Source organism: Parasteatoda tepidariorum, chromosome 9, assembly GCF_043381705.1.
Source record: "Parasteatoda tepidariorum isolate YZ-2023 chromosome 9, CAS_Ptep_4.0, whole genome shotgun sequence".
In the NCBI taxonomy this organism is placed as follows: domain Eukaryota; kingdom Metazoa; phylum Arthropoda; class Arachnida; order Araneae; family Theridiidae; genus Parasteatoda; species Parasteatoda tepidariorum.
Window position 1 is genome coordinate 87,638,468 of NC_092212.1, and position 27,919 is coordinate 87,666,386.

At 32.2% G+C, this 27,919-nt stretch overlaps 1 protein-coding gene across 1 annotated transcript in view; it reads right to left on the reverse strand.

The window, feature by feature from the left end:
• The window catches only part of LOC107453137 (projectin protein bent), a 236,219-nt gene that overhangs the window by 199,015 nt on the left and 9,285 nt on the right, over positions 1-27,919 (reverse strand). The window contains exons 8-22 of the mRNA XM_071185213.1: positions 27,293-27,589; positions 25,833-26,721; positions 23,567-23,615; positions 23,416-23,492; positions 21,014-21,180; positions 19,372-19,439; positions 16,617-16,964; positions 16,019-16,125; positions 14,395-14,513; positions 12,097-12,333; positions 11,975-12,014; positions 9,651-9,747; positions 6,830-7,100; positions 5,412-5,551; positions 1,487-1,628 (exon numbers count right to left, since the gene is read on the reverse strand). Of these exons, the coding sequence (XP_071041314.1) occupies positions 1,487-1,628; positions 5,412-5,551; positions 6,830-7,100; positions 9,651-9,747; positions 11,975-12,014; positions 12,097-12,333; positions 14,395-14,513; positions 16,019-16,125; positions 16,617-16,964; positions 19,372-19,439; positions 21,014-21,180; positions 23,416-23,492; positions 23,567-23,615; positions 25,833-26,721; positions 27,293-27,589 (3,048 nt within the window). The remainder of the gene's footprint in view (positions 1-1,486; positions 1,629-5,411; positions 5,552-6,829; positions 7,101-9,650; positions 9,748-11,974; positions 12,015-12,096; positions 12,334-14,394; positions 14,514-16,018; positions 16,126-16,616; positions 16,965-19,371; positions 19,440-21,013; positions 21,181-23,415; positions 23,493-23,566; positions 23,616-25,832; positions 26,722-27,292; positions 27,590-27,919) is intronic.

The following is a 27,919-nucleotide window of genomic DNA, read 5'->3' on the forward strand; positions in this document are numbered from 1 at the left end:
GTGACACATAGAATTAAAATTCATTCTGTAAGATGGATTTTATTTCTAAGTGTCTCTATATATTTAGATAAACTATGCTTTCCTTCAAAATCCACGCAACGTTGAAGTGTATTTTTCGAAATTGATTCCGATCTTGTGATTTGTGAATTTTCGAAATTTCTTTTCGAAATTTGTGAAGGGTCCGATTAAATGATAAATTATTTTGTGAAGGGTCCGTTAACGGACCTAAATTTCTTCTAAACAGATCCCTGCTTATATAATTTTTTTACTGTCACTCGAAAATATAAATACAGGAGAGAGTAGCCTGATGACATTAAATTTTAAATGTCCTGTTTTGCCTCGAACAGCAGCGTTATTCCAGATGATACTGAATACAGTTAACCTTTTTAATGGGGATTGAATTGAATTGAATGTAAGATTTAATGGTACAAGGTTCAGAGAGGACATGCTGCGACAGACACACGTTTCTTTTAATGGGATGAACAAATAAATGCGTGTTTCACTTAATATAATAAGGTAAAGCCACCGAGAAGAACATTAGATTTTACCTTTATTGCTTGTGTCAGTATTTGTCTTACCGTTTCGTGCACGGTTGGGTCGTTCAGTACTGATTTATGGATGCTTATTTTTTTCCACCTGGTCCGAAAAACTGGTATTCAACTAGTTTACTAGTAATTTATTCGCAGTATTAATTGTAAATCGCTCATTTATTTCAAAAAAATTCATTTTTAGATGAAANACTATAGTTAAAAAAATAAAATTTAAAAAAAATAAACAGCAATTACAGCTACTAAATTAGCGATGCAACATATAAATATTGGTATTTAGCCCATACTGCTGAACGCAGAATAGTCATTTCGGACGAATAAAGGAAGAGGCTTCTGCCGAAGATAAAACTTAGTTCGTTTACATCTGTCTTTCTCTCCCCCCCCCCATTCCTGGAAAGGGTTTATTTGTTTAACAAAACAATAATGAAGATAAACAAATTTGTGAAGGGTCCGATTAAATGAACAATTATTTTGTGAAGGGTCCGTTAACGGACCTAAATTTCTTCTAAACAGATCCCTGCTTATGTAAATTTTTTTACTGTCCCTCGAAAATATAAATACAGGAGAGAGTAGCCTGCTGATGGTATTAAGTTTTAAATGCCATGTTTTGCCTCGAACAGCAGCGTTATTCCAGATGATACTGAATACAGTTAATCTTTATTTTTATGGGATGAACAAGTAAATACGTGTTTCACTTAATATAATAAGGTAAAGCCACCGAGAAGAACATTAGATTTTACCTTTATTGCTTGTGTCAGTATTTGTCTTACCGTTTCGTGCACGGTTGGGTCGTTCAGTACTGATTTATGGATGCTTATTTTTTTCACCTGGTCCGAAAAACTGGTATTCAACTAGTTTACTAGTAATTTATTCGCAGTATTAATTGTAAATCGCTCATTTATTTCAAAAAAATTCATTTTTAGATGAAACCACGATACCTGAAACGATGAGCTTTGTAGAAGTTTTTTCTTCTTCATTAATTTTGCACGTATAATCCCCGGTGTCTTCGAGACGACACATTTGAATTTTCAGTGTCTTGTGTCCAAAGGTGTCAGAATCCAAAACATATCGTTCACTAGACTGAAAAAGTAAGTAAAATTAGCGATCTATTAGTAAAGGCCATTATGTACTTATCCAATTTGACACAAGGAAGTCATTTCGACAGCTTTTTAATTTTAATTAGAAAAACAATAATGACACAATTTCTTAGAATTTTGTCACTTTTTGTTCGACATATAAATTTTTTTATCGTTAATATTTACTAGACACTTGTTATATAACTGTAAATAACATAAAAAATATTAAATATTAATTTTAAACAAATTCCTTTACGCATTATTTATTCTTTCACAATCCTGTCATTTTACTGCTTTTAGGCAATATATGTAGGTATTTTCTAAGTTTCAGTCCTTCTAATGTTAAAAAAGCATATTAATTAGTCACCTTTAATATGATGTTTATCTAAGTTAAATTGAAAAAAATACCGCTCTTTTGTTCACCTATTTCACCGTGTTAATAAAAATTTTTTTTTTTAAAAAGTGTCTTATTATTTTAACTAAATATAAATGTTAATACTTATATTGACTATATAAAAACAATGTCTGCTTAAAAATGTTAGATNATAATAAGTAGATTTTTAAAAATATTTAATTGTTATTAATAATATTTTTAAAAATATTAAATAAATAATAGAAATTCGGGCTACAATTAACTTAATGTGCACCTATGTATTAAACAATTAATGTACAACAGATATCTAAATGTTAAGATATTAAACTTACATAGTAGCACACAAAATATTCAATGAGAAAATTGAGGTTTGTCTGCTGCAACCACCAGAGAATAGATATTTATATTTTAAATTTAAAATTTACAAATGTGTGTGAAGATATTTTCGTCTAAAATCAGTGGTTTCAAAAAGTTAAATCGGAGAATTTCTTCGAGAAAATTTCTGATACGCACATGCTCAGTTATATTCACAAAATACAAAAAAAAATTAAATAAAAATTAAGTAAAAAAGAGCAACATACACGACTATATTTGTATTTGAATAAATATTTTCATGACTGCAAAACCTGAGAAATAAATTATTTTGTACCGTTGGTATGCTAAATTTCACAGATACGAAGAAATTAGGTTTTTATTAACGAGAAAAGTATTTTAAACCCATATAGATTTTTTTACGAAAATTGTCCGCAAAAAAATGACAACTGATATATTTTAGTTTGCGGGCCACAAAAAAAAAGGCTTCGCGGGCCGCCAGTTGGAAACCCCTGATCTATAAGTAAAGGCCATTATGTACTTATCCAATTTGACACTAGATTGCACAATGTATAACACTTATGCATAACACTTAATAAGTTTGTCGTATGTAATTGACATACAACTATACATTACATTAATGCATCTCATACATGTTACAGTATTATGCATCAATGCTTTTCTTACATTTTACGGAATGATATATGTCATAGTAATGCATTTCATGTACGTTGCGATACTATGCATGCAGATTATTATTTTTATTTTCTTATTTTTTATTGTATACACATTTCATTAACGTTTATAGGTTTTCGTCAAAAATACTCCTTTAGCACTAGATTTCCCAAGGAAGTCATTTCGACTGCTTTTTAATTTTAATTAGAAAAACAATGATGTATATAATGACACAATTTCTTAGAATTTTGTCACTTTTTGTACGACATATACATTTTTTTATCGTTAATATTTACTAGATATACTAGATATAATTACTAGAATATATTAATATTACTAGAAACTTGTTATATAACTGTAAATAATACAAAAAATATTAAATATTAATTTTAAACAAATTCCTTTACGCATTAGTTATTCTTTCACAATCCTGTCATTTTACTGCTTTTAGGCAATATAGGTATATACTAAGTTTCAGTCTTGCTAATGTTAAAAAAGCATATTCATTAGTCACCTTCAATATGATGTTTATCTAAGTTAAATTGAAAAAAATACCGCTTTTTTTGTTCACCTATTTCACCGTGTTAATAAAAAAAATTTTTTTTTAAAAAGTGTCTTCTTATTTTAACTAAATATAAATGTTAATACTTATATTGACTATATAAAAACAATGTCTGCTTAAAAATGTTAGATTTAACACAACCAATAGCTGTTTAGTAGTTAAGTTTACAAATAAAAAGCGATGAATACTTATTAATTTTAGTTCATAAAAACAATGAATGCTTCACAGTTTTAGTTTACACATAAAAAGTGAATTCTTAACAAGTTTCGTACACATACAAACACGATGAGTACTTATAAGTTTTCAAATACGAATAAAAACAATGAAGGTTTAATAATTTTAAGATTACATATGAAAACCAAGAAAGATAAATAGTTATATATTGCTCATAAAAATAATGAATGCTTCATTAAACACAAATATTCATGACTAAAAGGTTTAGTTAAAAAAACAATGAGTGGTGGTTAATAGTTCTAGCATTTATAAAATAGATATGAAATTTTTTTTTTTAGATAAGAAAATTAGTTCTTAAGAGAAATTCATTTTTTTCAAATTTAAAATATTTTTCTTTAATATTTCTGATGGCAAATTATAAGCAGTTACAGCAGTAAACAATAAAAAGAAAGAATACAGAGTACAACAAAAAAATGCTGAAACAGGGTTCATTAATCTAACATATCTCTCTAGCCTCCCAATAACGCTCTGCGAGAAAAGTCCTGCCCAGAGCAGCACAGTGGAGTCTATGACCTCTCCAAAGCTGAACAGAGTGCATATCTGGGAATTTGAGTCTATAAAGATGGTTTCTTAGGCAGTCATGTCCGGTAGCTAGTCGGAATTCAGCCACTGATCTACGCCGTGGGCGATTACACAAATGTGGGTTGGCCTTCTTCCAGGACTTTAGGGAAACACGGTTATAGAGGTCTTCTTGAGATATTGCAGAGCCATAACAGATATTTTAAAAAGATTTTAATACAGTCAAACCCCGCTATAGTGAACACGGCTTACAGTGAATTCCCGGATATAGTGAACGAAATGTTCTCTCACGTGCTTGGCTACACGCGTATAATGTTATTTTTTGCGGATATAGTGAAGGGAAAAAAAGAGAGGAAGTTGAATATTATTTTCTGTCTTTGACTGATTTATTTTCTTCGTTTATAATAAATATTCGTAATAATTTTGAAATTTCTACCTATACCGATTTTTAAAACCATCAATAGCATGGAATGTAGCAATAAGCATGTTTTCTTGTTTGCTGCCATATTAAATTGGTTCAGCATTCAAAGAAGTCTCAATCTTCCAGTATCTGGGACAAATGCTTTAAGTCAAAGCCAATAAATTTTCTAAGAGACTACTTTTATGTGCTCGAATGACTGGGTTTAAAAAGTGGAATAACAAATTCCAGAAAAATTATCGGAGAGTCGGGAAGTGTTTCCATATCTGATGTTGAGGATTGCTCATCAGCTAAAGATTATAAATTTTTTTTGTACGCAAGACGAATATTAATAAAAAGTAAAAGTTAACACCTTTTTGTTACTACATATACATACATTTTGTTACTACCTATTATTTTTCAGTCATTTTTGTATTTCATTTTAATAATGCGTAATAAAAGGGGGATTTACCCTTAGTTAAAATTGCTTGTAGAACGGATATAGTGAAGTCCCGGTTAGAATGAACCAAAATTTCGGTCCCTTGAAGGTTTACTATAGCGGGGTTTGACCGTAGTATGGAAGGGCATAGGACGAAAAATTCTTAGCATAATTAAAGCACCTTTTTAAGTCAGGAATTTGGCTTTCCCGTTGTCTTTTTGAAATATTGTAATATAAAAAATACTGAATGTAAAATGAGTCCAATGCATATTCTACCTGAATCAATTGATTTCCTTTGTACCATTTGACTGGAGCTTTTGAAGAATTGCATGTACATTCCATAACTGCTTCTTTCATAGTGTATTGTTCAACTCTTGGGGGTAATTTTTTTATAATTTTGAAAACTGGATCAGGTGCTAGAAAAAAAATAATTCCAACAAAATTATTCACCAATGAAAAGAATCATGGCCAAGCAAAATTATTTACCAATCAAGGTAATAAAAAAAATTGAATTGTATAATCCGTAACGAAATATTTTAATCACAGTTTTTTGACCGGGTCCTTTACCTCATTCCACCACACTTTTTTTTCTTCTTTTCTATTTTTACTTTTTTTCTTATTCAACTTTTTTTTCCTAATAACAACTTGTTCGTAATGTTTCTGTACATCTTTGTGCACTAAAGAATTTACTTCATTATGGATTTGAAACTGCAATGCGGAGATGTTTATGTAACGTTTCTTGTTTTCGCGTTATTTAGTTTTGTACCTATCTAGCACAAAATTAAGTCGTTCATTACATGGAAACAACATCTAATTTTTCTTAATTTTTAATAATTAAAATGGATGGAACTTAAATAGTCAGTTTATTACGGAGACTTTAGGTATTCGTATAATTTAAACATTTAAAAAACTGGTTTTTCTCTCAATAATATTAAAAAAAAGGTTTTTACACCTAACGATAATAAGCAGATCACCGAAGTCAGGCATCACTGGCTGGAGTCATAGTGTTGAAGGGTGGCCATTTTGATCTCCTTGCGAAATGACCGATGGTACGCGGTATATTGTTCTACCATAAAGTGCTTAACTTCGTAAGAAGGTCGTCGGGCTATCGAAAGCAGGGGTGCCATACCCTCTGCAGAGGATCAAAATTGTGATGGTCTTCGGATCATCCTCAGGGATGTTTCCCAGACAGTCGCCAATAGCCCATTGTGCAGTTCCAATTCGGCGTAATTAAGCTACAACCACAAAATAACAATAATGACACAAGCACAGTTATACGATTGTTTCTGTGCTATAACGAAGTGCTTCAGTAGGTAAGTCGACATATAAAAAGCAGGAATATGGATGGAGAACAAAATAGTCAACAACAATTACGAGAGAAAGGGACGGTAGGGTGAAAGTTGGTCTTTTTCCTTGTTGTAACTTGTTTGGAATTCTTTCTGCATCTTTGTGTTTCTCTCAACCATTCAGTGGCAGTTAAAGTAGTGACATTTCTGAAACGATCCTAAGCATGTTTCTGTGGCATTATTTATGATTTTTTTCCCTTTATGCTAGCTTCATTTACATACCGAAGTTAACTCTTTTAAATCGTTGCTTTCAAATGAAAGCAAGACAAACATAAGATTTCTGTGATTTGTTTATAGTTTTAAAACTATTTTTTGTGTTCAGACAATGTTCAGATGAGAACCACTCACCGTCCACTTCCAAATAAGCAGCGGATGAGACTTCATTGATTTGTATGGTGTATCGAGCCTCGTCATCCATCGTTGGCTGGTTAATCTCCAAGACATGGAGGTCACCCTGGGCAGATATATGGTATCTCTTCCCCATGTAGATCTCTTGTTTGTTTTTGAACCATTTGGCTTTGGCGTTGCTCCTAGAGAACACGGCTTCAAATCGAACTTTCTTGTCTCGTCCTTCTTTGATGTGTTGATCTTCTATCTTCTTTACAAAAAAGTCTGCTTTCTGTTTTAAGAAAAAAAATATGAATCAGGTTGGATAATTAATATTGCATTTTCCAGAGCAGAATTAGGACAGTTTAAGTGGTGGCCTCTTTTTAAACGCTTTTCTGATTATCCCGAGTTAGCTAGGGTAGTGTTCCCCAACCCCCGGTCCGTGGATCAAATGCTACCGGGCCTGCCCATTTCATTAAAACTGAATTTAAATTACTAGGCTTATACCCCAAAATAAAAATAAATCCGAAATTAAAAATAGTTCTATTAAAATTTTATTTATTTAAAAAAAAGAGGCCCCCCGAAGGCAGTGACATAAATTTTTTAATGTTTTAAAAAGTAAAAAAAAAAAGAAAAAGAAAACCAATTTTCTCTTTCAATTAGTTTTAATTTATAAAAAATAAATCATCATAACTGTAAATATCATAAATAAAACACGAAAGCGTGGCGCGAAATTTACATTGGAACTAATGAAGAACTTAGGCTTCTCTCTCGATCGTGACTCACTGATTAAGTAANTCAGGGTTCTCATTGATTTAACGTTCTAGTAAGTTAAAATGTTAAATCACTTTATATTTATTTTTTGGTGTAACTATTTTATTTTGAAGACATGTTTAAATACAATTAAATTAAAATTAATAAATCAAAATAATCTAAAATATAAACAATCGACGTCCCCTCCCCCCAGCGGGCCGCGGTAAAATTATCAAGCGTTGACAGGTCCGCGGTGATAAAAAGGTTGGGGAACACTGAACTAGGGTATTTATATATTGCAAATATTTATTATCCCCAGTAAACTGGAGCATAGCAGAATTCGTCAATACGTTTTGTTTTACCACAATTTTACTCGGCCGGAAATTAAAACAAAACATAATGAGATAATCTTCTGTTATTGGAAGTTTGCCAATTTTTGTTTAAAAGTTTTGCTATTTGGGACTGCAGATGTGTTTTTTGCTATTGTATATACGATGGCTGGCTGAATTTACATAGAAAAAAAAAGAGTAAAAAAAATGGCGTTCGAGAGTGAAAATAAAAGTAATGCAGGTGTTATTTTCAGATGATGAAAATGTGTACATATACAAAGACTAATATTTAACTTTTTTTCATTTGCCCGAGATCATTTGGAATAGTAAAATGATGGTAAATGAAATATTTTTTACCCATAAAACAATTAAAATTTCCTCTTAAATTTTGTATATTCTATTTTGTTTTAGTTTTTTGTATTTCTTAATGAAAAAAAAATATGTTGAGTTTTTGCATTTTTTTTCTTCAAAAAAATTTATAAGAGAAGCGGTTAAGACATGCGGACACTTTTCCGAAAATTTAAAAGTCTAAAAAAACTGAATTGATATTAATAACACTAAGTAATTTCTTCAAAAGCATTTATCCAAACATAAAAACTCAAATTTGATTTTACGACTATCAATGTTCAACTCCATAGCCTCGTAATTTTGAACCCAACTCACAGGTCAAGGGAACTTCTAGATCAAGTTAGACTTCGAGGAGAACTTTTTGATTGAAATGATCCTCATTTGCTTTATAAGGTAAGAAAAACCATCAAAACTCCCGACAGAAAGGGAATTCTAACCCATAATAAATTTACCATTGAAGATATTTTTCGTCAGCACTGTGACCGGTACAAGCCGGTAACAGAATTCGCATCAACCAGCCACGAAGGTTCTCCACTAAGGTTAGTTAGTCTCAATGCTTCATTCAAGATATTTCTTGTCTTCTAGATTGGGTTTAAAATGACAAGGCAGCGGAGTTGTAGCTTGAGAACCATAAACTCAGAATTGGGTCGACTGTTCAATAAAATTATAAAATAGGTGAAAAAACACCAGTGTAGGATATACCGGGCAATGGCACTTAACCAGACCTAGTATGACTAGACCTTTGGTAAATGTCCGAAATATAAACTAGGTCTAGTGCCACTTTTGCTATAGCTTAAATATTAAAAAAAAATTAAACAAAGCGTTTGAATCNAGCTTGAGAATCAAACTCAGAATTGGGTCGGCTGCTCAATAAAACTATAAAATAGGTGAAAAAACTTCAGTGTGGGATATACCGGGCAATGGCACTTAACCAGACCTAGTATGACTAGACCTTTGGTAGATGTCCGAAATATATACTAGGTCTAGGGCCACTTTTGCTATAGCTTAAATATTTAAAAAAAATTAAACAAAGCGATTGAATCAATTTTAAACTGATACCTAAATTATTGCTTTAAAAGTAAAAAAAAATAAATAAAACTGCGCCAGATAAGAGTAATTGAAGTATTTGCTTCATACAGCGCATGTGCGGGAAAAAAATTATCCAGGTGCATCTAAAAGTGGATGAATATCCCAAGACACCCTGTGGCTGTGTGTGACACAAATTGCCCACTTGACTTTTAGCATTATACATAATGACCGGGTAATGTAATAATTTCAACATAATTTATCATTTTGTCATATCCTTTTGGGCATTTTTTAAATTGCCCGGGCATTATAAACAATGCCCAATTATTTACATTGCCCGTGACATATATATTGCTTTTATTGTTTACATAAATAAACTTGTTTACTTTGAGATTTCCAATGGACGGTCGTCTTTCTTGTTCACCAGGCTTCAAACCACCCCAATCTGGATCTTCATCACCTTTTCCCCACTTTGCATATTGCCTAGAAAAAATTTTAAAAAAAGTTTCTCTGAAGTAACAATAATTCTCAAAATGTCCTAAAAATTCCTCTCGGATATTTGCACTTTAATTTTCAATATTATTTTTCATTGAAAAAAAAATTTAGAATTCAAAAGAGAACTTAGAATTGAAATTTTGAATTCAAGACTGAAAAAGAATTCTTCCAAAAAGATCATTACTTCCGAATATTATTTTTCATTGGAAAAGAATTTAGCAACTCCAAAAAAGTAATTTGAGGGATATTGGTGAAAACTTTTAATACAGAATTTTTCCGCGTGCAAAATATTGTTGTGCATCATCTCGTTTACAAAAATATAGTTTGGATCAAATTTCGCAGTGTACAGTGGGCCAGCATCCAAGGTTTCGTGGCCAAAATTAGTATTTCGATAAACTTTGTTTTAAAATTTGTGGTTTTTATTTAGGGTTTTTATGTGCAGGTAAAGTGAATTCATAGTTAAAATTTTGAAATACACTAAAAATATCCCAAAAAACAAAATGGAGGCTGAAATATGGCGAGTAAAAGTAAAAAAAATAATATAGTACGTTTAAATAATTAAATATAGCAATGAAAATATAATAATTTTGGTAATTTTATATTAAAAATGAAAAGCAAATTATATTTCCGAAGTAATATTACAAAATAACGCGAAATAATTACAAAATAACGCGAAAACATGAAAAAAAAAAAANCATAATTTTTGTTTTTGGTATATTTAGTCCACCTTTGCAATACGGGCAAAATGGGGCAGGTTTTTTCGAAAGAAGAAACATCAAAGAAGACAACAAAAAAAAGTTTAGCTAATTTCGTCGTGGAACTTTTAGGAACTAATTTTCAAAAGTCATTGAAACATTGTAAAATGTCAAGATATTAATTATAAGTTTGTCAAGAGTATTAACTAATCCAACACATTGAAAAATTGTACTATAATTTCAGACTAATAACTCTGTAACAGTAAAGTGAAATTCCTATATATATTTCTGAAATAAAAATTTAAAAGTTACAATTAAAAAAAATCTTTTAACATATTTTTCATTAGATTGTACTCTCGTCGGTCCAAAGAGTAAATTATAATGTTTGGAATGATTATGAATACTAAATTTTGGCTCTATTAAAACTGCCTACACATATATAAGTTGAAAATTTAATTTTTGACTTTTGGCCAAAGATCAATGGTCTTATGACGCACAGTGCAGTGATAAAATACCGAACAACAGAATGCCATCTGAACAGCATCTTTTCTTTCGTAAGAAAAAAATAAATTCACAAAGTATTAAATTTTTTTACCCTGTTATTTGGATTGGGGGATAAAATCCTCTGTAGAAAAAATCGATAAATTCAAAGCAGAAAAAGAACTTTTTTTTCTATCCTTAGTATAGCTCAGATTTAGATCTCATTCTCAATTTGTTTTGGTTGTCATCAACATAAAGGTTTTTCTTTTCTGTAAATATTTTTGTATCCCTAATTTAAAGTTGCTTCCCTGCACTGCTATTACTACGCTTTTAATGAAAGAGTTTAAAACTAAGAGATTTTTTTAAAATTATTTTTATACACTTCTGCGCTACATATTAAGATAAAGTTATTTGGAAAGGTGGTATAACCGTTTTACAATTAATATATTTTGTGCAAATAACACTAATATACTGTTATAAATGACAGCTAAAGAGATCTGTTAAATGATTTAGAGCTTTACGATCAGCTTCATGCACACTGAGATGCAAGCAATCATAGTATTTGATAAATTCCGCTAAATTTTCGCAATTAAGATGGATAAATTTGGTTAATCAAAATCCTGTATCTTTACATATCGCAAAAAGCGATTTGCTTTCAAAAATATAGGAATTATTAAATTATTAAATGCGAAATTATTAAATGACGGTTGTGAAATTTGTTTTATAATAACATAATGTTATAACAATATAAATGTTATTTTAAAGAATGATTATTTAGAAAAATGACTTCTGTTCACCCATAGATCTAAATATTTATAATACTTATAAATAATAATACTTGGGAAGTTAAGGCACACATGTAAGAAACAGAATTCCTTTTAGTACATAATATGTTAAGTGATTAATTTTAACTTTAGTAGAAAAACTGTTTTCCGCCAAGAAATTATTACACAGTGATATCGGGGTTGGCGAGCGGCAGCGAATAAGGGGCTTAACCCCCTTGTTCTTTCACAATTAGACAAAAAACAATTCATATTTACCTCCTCTTCAACATCGCTCTAAAATCCATTCCACTCTCATCTGAAACAACCCATTAGATTAATGTTTCAAACTGGAACTAATTTAGACAGACATGAAAGGTATGTGTGTGTATAATAGATACCTGAAACAAACAAGCTTTGTTCAATGCTATCTTCACCCAGTTTGTTGTAAGCCACAATCTTGTATCTTCCCTCGTCAGATGACTTTGCCTTTCGGATGCAGAAATAGACGGAATTGGTCTCTCCATCTGTCACCACTTTGTAACGACCCCCTTCGAATATTTCAGACTCACCTTTGTAGAATCTGAACTCAGGAGGGGGGTTACCTTCCACCTGTATACACAAGTAGGCCGTGGCTCCTATACAAAAAGAGATAAAACAAATGTTATCATTCTTACTAAAAGTATTTCATATATAGTATTATCTCATATACAGTAAAGTATTCAAAGGGAAATTATTCAAAACCACATTACCGTGAAGGGTCGAAATCAAGAGAATGTCGACTTTCACTGATAAATGTCAACCATAACATAGTCACTTTGATGAATGTCCGAAATGATATTTTAATACCTGCTGAGGATAGATTAGCAGGGGTCTGTCCAGACATTTTGTGAAGGGTCCGTTTTCGTAAAATTGTGAAAAAATGACTCGGAATTTGTGAATATATAAAATAAACGTTAAGTCACATTCTTTCAACCAGGGTCCGCTTTTGTGAATGTGTGCAAATAGGGTCCTGTTAATGCAAAAAAACTTTTTCAAGGAGTTTTTAAATTGTAAAGATATACAAGATTATGCTCAACACTGCAAAATTATAATTAAAAAATTAAATTTTAAAAGATAAACAGCAATTGCTGCTACTAAATTAGAGATGCAACAAATATTTGGTATTTAGCCTATACTGCTGAACGCAGAATAGTCATTTCGGACGAATAAAGGAAGCAGCGTCTGCCGAGGACAAAATGTAGTTCGCTTACATCTGTCTTCTCCCCCCTCCACTTCTTGGGAAGGGTTTATTCGATTAACAAAACAATAATGAAGATAATAAAATTTGTGAAAGGTCCGATAAATAGATAAATTATTTTGTGAAGGGTCCGTTTTTAAGTTAAAATATTTTGTGAAGGGTCCATTTTGATGAAAAGATATTTTGTGAAGGGTTCGTTAACGGACCCAAATTTCTTCTAAACAGACCCCTGATTAGGAGAAACAGCAGTGTTCGGAGTACCGGGAAAATGCATACTGGGCATAAAAAAACAACAGTGTTGGGCATACCGGGCAGTCGCACTTAACTAAACCCAGTATATATTTCGGACATTTACCAAAGCGACTATGTGATTGTCAACATTCACTGGTGGAAGTCAAAAACCACCGATTTCGATCATTCACAGAAACTGTTGCACTGTTAATCCATTGCACTCCAACTTCTTTCAACTGTTAAAAAAACAGACGCAACCACTAAAATTTGAGACATTTTTTTAGACAAAACTCATTAGTTACATAAGTACTATATAAAAGCAGGGACCTATTAAATAAAGAGTTAACTCAATATTCAGCAGTAAAATTATTAACACATGAGTGTTAGGTTATTTATAGGTTAGAGTGGTGCCCGAGAGGCACCATTCGAGTGTTAAAGGATTTAAGTATTGGGAAGAAGAATCTTTTTGAGAAAAATGGAAACCATTCATTCCTTTCCATTTTTTTCGAATTGCAAAAAACTTAATATTTTTATACAACTGAAATCATCCATTTTTATTCGATAAAATAAGTCAGGTAGACTTGAAAACGATTGTCGTTAAAATGCATCGATTCCGTTTTCGGTGATAGGGGGAGTCATTTTAGAATTGTAATACTAATAAAATATTGTAAAGAGGACAGTTTCACGATAAAATAAATAATTTGTAATGAGTCTATTTTCGTAGTAAAAAAATTTCGGCAGTGTCCATTTTTAAGATGAAATAACTAATGATTAGTTTTTTTTCTTAGTAAAATAATTTCTGAAGGATCCATTTTCTAAGTAAAATAACTAGTGATGAGTGTTTTTTTCATTGTAAAAAAATTAATGAAGGGTCCATTTTCTAGGTAAAATAACAGGTGATGAGTGTTTTTTCATAGTAAAATAATTTCTGAAGGGTCCATTTTCTAGGTAAAATAACAAGTAATGAGTTTTTTTTTCATAGTAAAATAATTTCTGAAGGGTCCATTTTCTAAGTAAAATAACTGGTGATGAGTTTTTTTTCGTAGTAAAATAATTTCTGAAGAGTCATTTTCCAGGTAAAAGAATTTGTGAAGGGCCTATTCCAACGGTTATATAATATATGAAGAATCCAGTAAAATTTACAAATGGCCTGTTTTTACGGTAAAATAATTTGTGAATGATCCTTTAAATAGACCCCAGGTTACATCGAATAAATTGACGAACGTACCTTCAACAGCTGTGACATTTTCTTGGTAATCGACTATTGTGGGAGGGCATTCTTCGTCACCTGGAGTGGGTTTCAATGGTGTGGATGGTTTGTCAATACGTTCTTCCATTTCAGAAACACTGAAAAACAGACGAAAATAAAGTCATTACAAAATTTGTAATGATTACAAGTGTGGCAATTGGTTGCTATCAAAATAATTTGTTTTATAATCAGTATTATTTTTTGTCCTAATTTATAAAATAAATACTGATATTCATTTTAGAACAAATATCTGCAAGGATTCCATCCCCGGTAACGAAGTAGAGTAATTATTTTTCTGCGGAGAAAATTTTCCGCAATACTTTAAATGAAGCATGTTTACATATTTCCAAAATAATAATATTTCATTTGAATACATAAAGATCAGAAAATTTTAGAGAGATTCAGAAAACTTAAACTATAAGGCTGACAATGATTTTGCAATAAATAGTGATACATTAATCAATTATTATAATTATTACCCTCATTGAAAAGTCGATCCAATTTTTGGGTTTTCTCATTCATGTTCAACTCTATAGCCTTGTCATTTCGAACACATTCCAGAAGACAAAGGAACTCCAGGATTAAGCATAGGGGGAAATTTGCCTTCGTGGAAGACTTTTTGATGGATCTAACCCTCATTTTCGTCACGTGGAGAGGTAAACCACTACGGTTAGCCTGACGGCAAAGGGACTCTAACCCATGATCCGTCTACCAATGAGGATATTTCACGTAAGCACCGTGGTCGGTGCAAGCCGGATGCATATTCACCCGGTTCTCCTCATTGGAAGGCGAACTCTCTATCTGCTGAGCCATCGCGGCTCCATTAATCAAGTATGCAAATATAGTAATTTTTGTTGCAATCGAATGGCTCTTTTTTCTTCGTAGTATGTGCATTTTTCCAAAACTGTTTATTTCTTACTCCCGGTGGCTGAGTGGTAGTGTTTCGATCTCTCTCTCGCGCCACAGGTTCTCCCCAGTTCGATCCTCGAACCGGGCAAGGTTGACTCAGCCCTTCAGTGGGTTGATAAAATGAACACCAAGCATGCTTAGGAACTAAACACTGGGGATTCCACATTTGATTGACCGCCTAACAGGTCATGCACAACACAGCCCAAGGTCAAGAAAACTGAAATGGGCACAGTGAGCCTTGCTCCTCTATGGACTGTCGTGCCACTGATTTTAGTATTTATTTTTTCTTGAAACATCGGTAGAATTAAAATTAAGATAATCTTGATAATTCATCCAAAATGCAACAAAACCATAAAAATTGAAAGTTATGTGAAAAAACTCAGCTATATTTCTAAACAACTATACTAAGTATTAAAATTATTTCTAAAGGATTTATGTTCATTGAATAATTTATTATAATAACTGTAATTTATAATAATAACCATGATCGAGAATACTTTTCCTTAAATAATGAAACGGTAAAGCTCTGCCTCGAAATTGCCTTCTTGTGTGTGCGAAGGCTTAAATAAAACCGTAATAAATATTAATAATTTGATATTTAAACATTAGATTCTTAATCGAAGGCTAAAGATAATATTTTAAACAGACCATTTTAGGATAAGAAGTTAATAATTCTATTAAGAATGTTAAATACCTTGCTCTTCGCGTGTCGGTACTTGTTTTTCTTTTTTGTCTTACTTCAAGTACTTCTCCAGGTCGTAACTTTTGAACTTGTCCTTTATCATCTGTTAATAGGCCTTTCTGGAAATATAAATAAACAAATGGGTAATGAACTCAAACTTATAATTGCATGCTTTTTTTTTGTCAATCTGTCAATACAATTTGCAATACACTTTCAAAGATCTTAACATGGCAATAACTGGTGTTTGACAAAGAACTAATCACTAGCAGCATGACATGGTGAAGATAAAATATTTTGTTTCGGAAAAGAGAAAATTAAGCACTTTTTGAAAACAGCCAATGAAAAAAAGCACCTTTAAGGTCATTTAAAAACGAAAATAAGGAATTTTTAAAAACGTTACGCACCCTGACAGGTGCTCAAAAATGCTTAAATCCAAAGTTTTTTTTTTATAATTAAAATGTCATTATTTATATTATTTGAATTCATTGTTATTCAGTTAAAAGAACATTTGCTATCATGTACACAATTATGAATAGCGTCTCATTTTCAAAACACAAAGATTCACATATGTTTAAACGCAGAATTAAATTGCTCATAGGGAAAAACTTACTTCATCTGCCACAAATGTGATAGAGCCTCTTCGGCCACCACCAGGTGGCGTAAAAGGCATAAGACTGCTCCCAGAACCTCTCCTGCTTCCGGGAGCAGGGGGTTCCAAAGAGTTCTTTCGAACTGGAGGTTCTGGTGTGGCTTCCTTGACGATCGTGACTGGAGATCTTCCACCTTTTTTGCCCTGGTCGTCTGCAGTTATCTCTGGAACTGGTGGTGTCGTTTCCTTCTCGGGGGATTCTTCCTCTTCAGGGGCATCTGTTTTACCAGGAACTTTCTTTTTCTTTTTGACAACTTTCTTCACTTCAGCCTTTTTCCTTTCGGGTGCCTGATCGTACTCAATGACGGGCTGAAAAATAAATTTCAAATTTTAAATTAATGTCTTAAATTGCGACATCTGTTATGTATAGTTCATGCCTACTATAATGAAAGTTCGAAACATTTTCTTCTTATAGTTCTCAATCTATGTTGGCTTAGTTATGTAGTTTCGGCCTAAACTAAACTCAGTGGCACGGCACCCCATAGGGTGCCAAGACCTACTGAGCCCATCTCAGTTTTCTTGACCATGGGGCAGATATTCTCGTTTGGTGGACAGGCAAACGTGGAACCCCTAATGTTTAGTCCCCTAGCATGCTATCGACGCACCGAAGGGATGAAAGGCCAACCCTGAGATTTGAACCCAGGATCTGTAGCACGTGATTGCGAAGCATGCTTGGCTATAGTACATGCTCAGTCACCGGGCCACTTCCTACTCTTATTAAAGTCCAAAATATAGCAAAGAGACAAGTTTTTTTTTAAAATTTTTAATTGATGGTATAATTCAACGGCATCTGCTAACTAAAATAAATGAATGAAAAGTTCAGAAAACTTTTCCTCTTCAAAATCTACAGCTATAATTTTCTATTACAGAGTATCTACCTCGGGTAGAAGTACGAAATACGAAAATGAGGAAAATTCTTTTCTTAAAACTTTAATTGTAGTTCATTTACCTAGAATTTATCTACGAAAATGAAAGCAAGAAAAATTTTGCCTTCTTACTCTTTCAATTTATGATACACCAATTAAATAATTTATAGATATTGCAATAAAGAACAGAGTTCAAAATTTTGGAAAACTTTTCTTCCTTAAATTCTCGAGTTCGTGTGTGACCTAAAACTGTAAAATGTAATAAAATCGTGGATTTCGGTTGTATTTATTTATCCCACAATATCAATTTATTATATTTCCAAAATTACTTATGGAAAATATTTGGATGTACGAGGGTTGCTATTTATATTTCTGGCCTAATAATGAAAAAACAAACATGTAGGATCGAAATTGGTTTTATTGCTTTTCAAAATATTCTCCATGATGATCAATACACTTTTGCATGCGTTTGAAACAATTTTCAAAGCACTTTTTCCAGTCCGATAGAGGTAACTCCAAAACATGCGTTTTGAATGCATCAACCGCTTCTTCGGGGGTCGAAAATCGTTGTCCACGTAATTTATTTTTGATGTGTGGGAATAAGAAGAAGTCATTGGGTGCCAAATCAGGGCTGTACGGCGGATGACCCATCAGTTCGATCTTTCGCTCCGTCAGAAATGCCTTTGTTTGAGTCGATGTGTGAGAGCTCGCATTGTCATGATGAAGAATGATTCGCCTGTTCTTCTGCTTTTTTCGAATTTCTCCGATGACTTCTGGCAAACAAATGGTCGTGTACCATTCAGAATTGACCGTCCTGCGTTGCTCTAACGCCACTGTTGCCACATGACCGTTAATGCCGAAGAAACAGGCAATCATTTGTTTCGATGTGCTTCTTCCTCGAACAACTTTTGTTGGTTTTGCCTCGTCTTGGAAGACCCATACAGTTGATTGCTGTTTTGTTTCCGGCTCATATGCATAGATCCATGATTCGTCACCTGTGTAGATGTTATACACAGCCTTTGATGTACCTTGAACGTATTTTTCCAACATTTCCTTGCACCAATCGACACGAGCCTTTTTTTGAGCGTTTGTCAGATTATGCGGGATCCAACGCGAACAAATTTTTTTTACGCTCAAATGTTCATGCAATATTTTATTGATGCTAGTCATACTAATGTCCAAAGACGCCTCTATCTCACGGTATGTCACATGACGATCTTGCTTTATCAGTTCACGCACAGCATCGATCTTTTCTGGCACAACAACGGATTTTGGACGACCTGCACGGGATTCGTCCTGGATCGAACATCGACCACGATTAAATTCGTTATACCAATTTTTTACAGTGCTGTAGGATGGCGCTTTATCGCTGAATAAAGAATTAAGTTCATCGAAGCACTCTTGTCTTGACAATCCACGTCGAAAGTTATGAAAAATAATGGCACGAAAATGTTCACGATTCAATTCCATTTTTTGAAAGAGAAGAACTTTTCAATTTACTGTCAACAACACAAATGAAGCTATAATGGTAAATCGTCTGCTGAATTTATGTTTAAAAATATCAAACTTTCGATTAAAATCGTCTGCGGTTGCCTAGCAACACTTACTGTTGACAAGGCCTGAAATATAAATAGCAACCCTCGTACGCATTGGATAATGAAATCCTATTCAGTGTCTATAAATTATTTTTTGAACTAAATGCTATTATTACATCAATCACTTTTAACATAGTATAAACTATATACCATTCAAATTTAAAAACCTTGAGACTTACAGTCATCTTATCAATATGAGCTGCGAATGAATAAAAATGAAAGGAAATTACTTTAGATGTTAAAAATTCTACTTACTACTGGCTCTAGAGGAGCAATTTTACGAACTTCTAAGTCTTTCAGGTCCGGCATTTTCATACCCGGTTCTAAAAAATTAAAATAAAAATAAAAACATAAATTTATTTTATTTTTTAATTTTCATAGCAAGCATATTGTTGAACTTTTACCTCTAATTTCCATATCGTTAATGTTTTATTAAAATTCGATATATTTATTGATTATATTTCTGTATAGTTGTGAAGATCAAAACATAATTTGCACATTTTTTGGAACTACAAAACACATTTTGTATGTTACACATTTTGCGTGCTACATATTTTGTATGTTAAACAATCTAGTTTTTAGGAGTTATTAAGGGTAGTTCGTTCTTTATTTCGTGCCCTGTACTTATTCTTCTAAAGAGTTAGACGACGATTACTCAACAAACTAGATGTTTTACTGAAGGGTTAGACAGCAACTGCCAGACAGAACACACAGACGCAGTGTAAGTCACTTTTCGACTAACTAGTCAATATTTGGAAATTCAATTGAGAGGTAAAATTATTGCTATAAAATCTGCAAGTAATGATCAGAAAATGATTGAAACTTGAGATACCATTCAGTATAGAGCTCAATTTATAATAAAGGCACTCTAGCTAATCGGACAGTAATTGAAACTTTGATTGATAATAAACTTCATAAAGTAATAATACTGTGATAAATTCTGCTTGTGGAAAAATTGACAGGAAATAATTATCTGTTTATTTTATCATCAGGCTTGGAGCTCTAGTGGAGGTTCAAACACTTTTTGTTCGGAAAATGGTTGAAAATTTTACCAGTGATCAATTAACTTTGCAATAATATGGTGATAAATTCTGATTGTAGTGATCAGAAAATGGGTGAAACTTGGATTGTCGTCAAGGTACCTTTATAATCCGAGAAATCTAACAAAGTAGAAAATGGTCGGAAATAACAGGTGTTAAATTTCTTTCACTCATAATTTCACGATGCTGATTGCACCATTCGTGAAATTATTGCAAATAATATTGCAATTAGCATAGAGCTTCAGTTGAATTTTGAGAGCTCTTGCTAGTTTTAATCAGGTTAGAAAATTTTGGACGACCCTAAATTCTTTGCATCGCTATGAATTCTGCAGGAAACGATCGGCAAAAGGGTTGAATCCAGCATTGACACTGATCACGGAGCTTCCATCCGGGGATTTGAGTGTTCTAGCTAGTCGGAAAGTATTTTAATGCGTGACTACAAATTCCTTTGACTCTAACATACATACATCGAAATTCCGTCACAAAGATGGCAAGATTCCGTTGTGTTAATTAAAACTTAATAAAAGTACACTTTTTAGTTTACTAAGTTAAAAATATTTAAGTAATACGAAATATGTTAATAAAAAAATAATAATAAAAAGAATCTTTGTCCAGTCCAATTTTTGATAAAATTATCAATAATTTACTCTTTTAGTTAAAATTTTACTCGTTTAAGTTTCATTTTTAACAGATATTTTACTGAAACATGACATAATACTAAGAACTTATCAAGAGAAAAATATTGATGACTCATTATTTTTTTAACTAACAAGTTATATAAAAAAAAATTTTTTTTTAAAGTCAATTCCTGTTTCGGACAATTTTGAATCTAACAAAAGTCTTAAAAATAAAATCACCTTTAATGAATAGGGTTGCTTCTGTCTCCACTTTTCCGAACGAGTTGGAGACTTCGCAACAGTAGACGCCGTTGAATGAAGCTGTGGTTCTCTGCATAAAAATGGACGCCTTCTTACCGTCGAAATTCATTTTATATGACATCGGCTCATCAATAACGTGCTTATTCCTAAAAACAGAAAATACATTGTTTTTTTATTAATGAATTTAAACACTAGAATGTTCACGATATTCTACTTTCAGCATATGCAACAAGATTTTTAAAGAGAAACTTTTTTTCGTTTGAGTATGAATTTGAGCAATATTTATAGAAGTGGCGCCTGTGGATTATACTACGAATCATATACTGTAGATTATAAGTGTATTATGGAACGGATTATGCTAAGTATACTAAGGGGCTCGATCCTCTTCACACTACCGATGGACAACTAGTCAGCTTTTTATTTCGTGACGTTGCGAGGTTAATTGTTAACCAAGTGACAGCCAAAGAACAAATACACTACGGGCCATTAAAACTGCTGCACCAAGAAGGCAACACACGACGAACGTGAAATTTGAAGGACGGATAAAACATGTTGTTGTATGCAAATGATTAGCTTATCAGCGCATTCATGCAATTTGGCGACGGCAGCGGCACCTACAATGTGTATAAAAGAAGAGATTTGACTAAGTTTCTTATACAGAAATTGAATTTGAGCGTTGTACTTGGGTAAAAAAAGTTTTTGTTATGCCTCGTGTAAGAAGGAGAAATGCCTACCAGCACGTGTCTGAGTTTGATCGAGGTCGAATCGCGACCTTACCGGGATTGCGGTTTATCATTCCGAAATATTTCTGCTCGCGTTGGCTAAGATCCCATGACTGCCCCATGAGCAGAATATGGAATCGGTTGATTCATGACAGTCATATGGAACGCCTTGCAGGATCTCAGCGGCCCTCCACCACTAACAGCCGAGAAGATAGACATGCTATCCACATGGCCTTACAGGATCGTACAGCTACGTCACGAATCCTGATTCAACCAACGGGGTCATTTGCAAGACAATATGTGTCTGCACGAACAGTTCGGTGACGTTTGCAGCAGCATGGACTGTCAGCACGGTGACCATGGCTTCGGCTACCCTTGACTCTGTATAGCAGACAGGAGCGCCTTCAATGGTGTGATCAACGACGAACCTGGAAGCAGGAATGGCACGACATCGTATTTTCAGACGAATCCAAGTTCTGTACACAGCATCACGATGGTCGCATCCATGCTTGGCGACATCGTGGAGAACGCGTATAGGCAGCTTGCATACGACATCATCATACTGGTTAATCACTTGCAGTAATGATATGGGGTGCCATTGGATACACGGCTCGATCACCTCGTGTTTGACGACATTTGGTTAGATGATTATTAAAACTGACAAATTCGTCATTGAGCCATTGACCATACATACATGATTTCCTTATTTCAACGTTTCTGAAGTAGCTATTGTTGTTAAGTTAAAATCTTTATAATTGATTTTTTTCAGTTAAATTGTTTTTCAAGTCATAGTTTGTGATAATTCAAATTATAAACACACGTACATTCTTGGCTAAAATATAAAGGGAAGAACATTTTTTATAGTTTAATTTTATACCTTCAAGTGACGTAGTGTGAATATCTCGATCCTGATTGGTTGTTGAAACATGGCATTTGCTTACATTAGCAACTCCTTTTTTTCCACTCTATTTCGAGTAAGCCAAACCCGTCAAGTATCAATTCTCTTAAATGACTCATTCTATATTCTTTCACAAAGATTTCAATTCTTTCACTACATATTTCTTACTTAACACAAAGACAGACACGAAACCACGTTGAATATAACCAAACTAATTATGTATCGAAGTTGCCAGGTACATAAAGCAAAAATATTTCACTTTTACAATAAAATACATGAACGAATAATAAATCTAAGTTAAGTAAAAGGAGTAGAATAAAAAAGAATTATATTTAGACAATTTTGATGCACGATACGGCTCTGAATTTTGTTTACTTCACGTTAATTAATTAACGTTTTAACATATGTGAAGAAACTTAGCTCAACTTTAACACGCCATTTTGCTTATAAACGATCAGCTGGCTCTGACGTCATAGGTCACGTGTGGTATTGTGATGTTCTTGAAGTGCAAGTACCCAATTATTACACACACAATATTTTTGAAAAGAAAAAAAAAACTCCAAAAATTGCAATTACTGCTTTTTTTTTAAATCTACAGCTTTGAATTTAAAGTGTTCTGCTACATTCTAAATTGGATATCAGTTTTGTATGCCTAATTTGCTTTTGTTTTTGTGATCGTTATACATATATATCAAATGTGAAATTTGCCTTCGTGATCGTTAAATATCTTATCATAGAGAGCAATGCCAAATTTAACTTACTTGTACCACGTCACGCTGGCTCTTTCTTTTGATTCAACTTCACACACAAATTCAGCTGATTTTCCAATATCAACAACCTGCGGATAAATTTCAGTTAAATCATTCTTGTAAATTTTGATATAAATACGAAACTGATTCTGCGACCACTTACCTTCGCTTCTAAAGGTTTCGTGATTTTTGGAGGCTCTCCCACTCGTTTCCTTCGAAAATAAAAGTCAAAGCATTTAATAATGTAAACAATAAACATTATGAGAGCACTTTTCACAAGAATTATTTTGTTCAGGTATTAAACACTTTGCACAATCAAATAACGAAATAAAAAAGCGCCATTTTAAAATTATTTAAAGGTACATAAGAAAATGAGTTTTGAAAATTGAGAAAAGAAAATGAGCACTGGTGCAAGAAGTTGAGAGAATTTGCAGACTTGGTTGATTATCTCTAAAACTACTGGACCGATTTTAATGAAATTTGATCTGTACATACACATTGATACAATACAAAACAAATAACCATTCAACAATTGTAAAACACTCGCATGATCGTGCATAACACTTATTGGAGTTGGAATGTATGACAATTGAGGCCAATTGCCACAGGAAATGATAAGCTGTTTTATTTCAAGAATGAAATCTCGCTGCAAGGCCTGTATATTGGTAAAGGGGACCATACATCCTATTAACCCATTTTTTTTTTTTTTATTCTGCAACCTCTGTTTCATACGCTCCGACTCTGACGACTGTTAACGCACGATCATGCTTGTGCATTATAATTGTTGAATGGTTATTTGTTTTGTATTGCATCAATGTGTATGTACAGATCAAATTTCATTAAAATTGGTTCAGTAGATTTAGAGATAATCGACCAAGTCTGCAAATTCTCTTTATTTCTTACAATGAACAGAGGTAAAATTAATTAATTGGTAAACAAAAGACCTTTTAAAAAATGAGCAAATTATGCATAAAACCGGTTCTCAAAGCATTGTCTGTTTGTAGTACCTTTTCCCATATTTTTAACACCATACAAATTAAAGGAACAACTAGTCTTTAACTCCAGAATTGACCAATTTTTGGTATTTCTAGTAAAAACAGAGTTCAAAATTTCACGAAACAAATAATTTAAAAACTTATTTTTCGTATATTGTATTTGCATACATTCCTATTATTGTATCACAAAAACTAAAAACGTAATTTAATTAAATATAAAAACTGTTTATATAACTTAATTTACTCATAATTAACACTGTTTTCTACTAAACTGAAGGAAAGCATAAATATGTTTTCTATAAGAAAAATTTTAGCTATATTTTAATTTTTGCAAAGCTTGAAAAAAAAGGTAATTTGAGATGAATTAAATTATTTGATAAAAGTTTCTCGTTTTTTTTATTCTATCTTCTGTACCTGAAAAATGTTAGACGTTGTACTTTGATGCATTACTTTCGAAAGTATTTATTCTTTCGCAGGACGGAAAACGTTTAAAATTAATAAAATTTTCACAAGTTCATTTCTCGTAAAATTTTCTCGTGCAATAAAGTTTTTATTTAAGAAAATACCTACCTAATTATTTATCATTAATTAGTACTACCTATTATACATAATTTATGTACCTAACAGCTGGAAATTTGACATATTTTAGATTTTTGTCAACTAAGAAATTGCTAATAAAAAGATCATTCGAAAAACAATATTTTCATATTAAATTACTTTTAAAATCTAGGTTTAAAATTATAGACAAAAATGTTTTAGTAGGCGTAATATGTGAACAAAGTTCCAAAACTTGAATTAAGATTAAAGAGACTAGATTATTGACTACGCTTGACTAAACTATTGGGACCAAATTTTTAACATTACGGTTACAATATTCCTTATTTTCAGGGTCAAAAGTGAAATATGAAGCGAAATAAAAATATGATGTAACTTATATGATATAATTTATTTAATTTTTTGACTTAATGAATTATTTGATTTATAGTAAAATTATAATCTTTTTGCAATATATATGTTATTGTGAATGACCGAAAGCAGGAAAATGTCTACTTTCACCAGTGAATGTCAGCAATCACATAGTCATTCTGGTGAATGTCTGAAATATTTGTCATATCTGATTTGGTATTAATTTATTCGTTGATTATTATAATATTTATTGGCTATTTTAATATCTGCTGAAGACAGATTAGGAGAAACTAAAGTATTCGGAGTGCCGGTGAAATGCATACTGGGCAGTTGCACTGAACCTTCAAAAATGATGTAGGGCATACCGGGCAAATGTATCTCAAATCGTGACACTTAATTAGACCAAGTATATATTTCGGAGATTTACCAAAGCTACTATATGATTGTCAACATTCAACGGTTTAAGTCAACAACCATATATATATTCCCTGAACTTTTTTGAAACAGAATATAGGTGTCAATGCTTACTTCAAAACAATTTTTCCTAATTCTTCCTTAGGTGCTTCTCCAGGAGCTGGCTTTTTAAAAGTCCTTTTTGCTGGCGCTTTGCCTGGTTCTTCAGTTTTTTCAGTTTCAGTTTTAGAAAGAGGTTTCTTTAAGCCAAAGGTTTTAGGCTCTTCTGCAGGCTTAGACTCTGGTTTTGTTGCCTCCTTTTGGTCAAGTCTTGAAGTTTTTTCACTTACTTCTTTCTTTTGCAATTCCTTCTTAGCAGCTTGCGTCTTAGTTTCTTCCTGTTTCTTAATTTCTTCCTGTTTCTTAATTTGTTCCTGTTTTTTAATTTCTTCCTGTTTTTTAATTTCTTCCTGTTTCGTTCCAATTTGTCTCTTAGATACATCATCCTTCTTTTGAAGACTATCTCTTCTTTCGTCTTTCGATTCCAACTGCTTTTTGGTGACTAATTCTTTTTGTTCTTCTTTTTTATCAACCGTTTTTCTTAACTCTTTCTGCTCTTCTTTTTTCTCTGTAGTCTTTCTCACTTCTCTTTGTTCTTCTTTTTTGTCTAATGTCTTCCTTACTTCACTGGATTCTTCTCTCTTATCGAATGTTTTCTTAATTTCCTTTTGTTCTTCTTTTTTATCAAATGTTGTCTTAACCTGTTCTTCTTTCTTTTCTTGCACTTTAGAAATTTCTTTTCCTTCTTTTTTCTCAGTTGTTTTTCTTATTTCTTCCTGGTCTTTTCTCTCTACAGTTTTCTTTGTTACTTGTTCTTCCTTCTTATCTGTGACTTTTTTGACAACTTCTTTTTGTTCTTCTTTTTTCTCCAGCGTTTTCTTTTCGGCTGTTTTCTTCTCCTCTTTCTTTTCTTCTATCTTTTTCGTATCCTTCTTTTTTTCCTCCTCTTCTTCCTTGGTTTCATCTAATTAGAAAAAAATATTTATATTTACAAAAAGAACCATAAATGCTTGAATGACCATGTTTTAAAAATTTGTAACCTGTCATAAAGAGTTTGGTATAATTTTTTGCTTACAAGTAGCTCATTACTTGTAACGATTATTACAACTACTAACGATTTTGATTTTAATTATGATAAAAAACCTCAATTACCATTATAATTGTAATCACAATTACAACTATCATTAAATGATGATTATAAATAACAATGATTTACGATTGCAAATAATTATGATTAAACGTGAAATCAGGAATTGTAATTTAAATAATAAATAATCACAAAATTGCATGCAATTTCATTGAAAAGATAAAACTCGATTATTGTAATAAATTATAACTTTTCCCAATGAAGTATGCCAATGATGTATTAGTAAAATAAACGAATCTGGAAGTCTTAAGAAATAAAAACACTCGTAGTTATATTTCATTATTTATTCCAAACAAATAAAAATAACTTAAGAAAAGTCATCTTAAATTTATTAAAATGTATAAATGAAATTTTAAAAAAAATTCATAGAATATGTACAAACACTCACCTTCCAAAGAAACTTTGATTGCTTCGGAGGCTATGACGCCCTTCTCGTTCTTGGCCTGCAACTTATACAGACCTTTATCCAAAATAGATGGCTTGTCAATCTCCAGCTTCACAGCGTATTCGCCTTTTTCGACCTTCCTTATTTCAATCTTATGCTTGGCGTCCTGCTTAACCATAGAGTTCTCCTTGAACCATACACACTCAGGTTGAGCATTCGATTTGACGTGGCATTCTATAATCACTTTCTCCTCCTTCTCGCGACGAATTACCCTCGGCTTTTCCCGTATCACAGGAGCAACTGAAAGAGAACAAACGTTATGGCTATCTATACTTTTCGTAGATAGGTGTCTCAAAGTAACACAATTTCCCCCCTCTTCACACTTTTCCTCTCTGCGACAACATGGTTTCAGCAACTATTGCTTTTTCCTCGTGCTAGTACATTTTTATAAGAAATTGGATTATACTAGTTTGAAGAAAAAGCGTTATTTGATGAACTAGTTTTTAGATTAAGTTATTTATATGCCAGAAAAAAAAACTTAATTTTATGAAACACTAGTTTTTTTGCTAAGAAAATAGACAATTTTTAGGATTTAAAAATATTTTTACTTATATTAAGATCTAAATAATT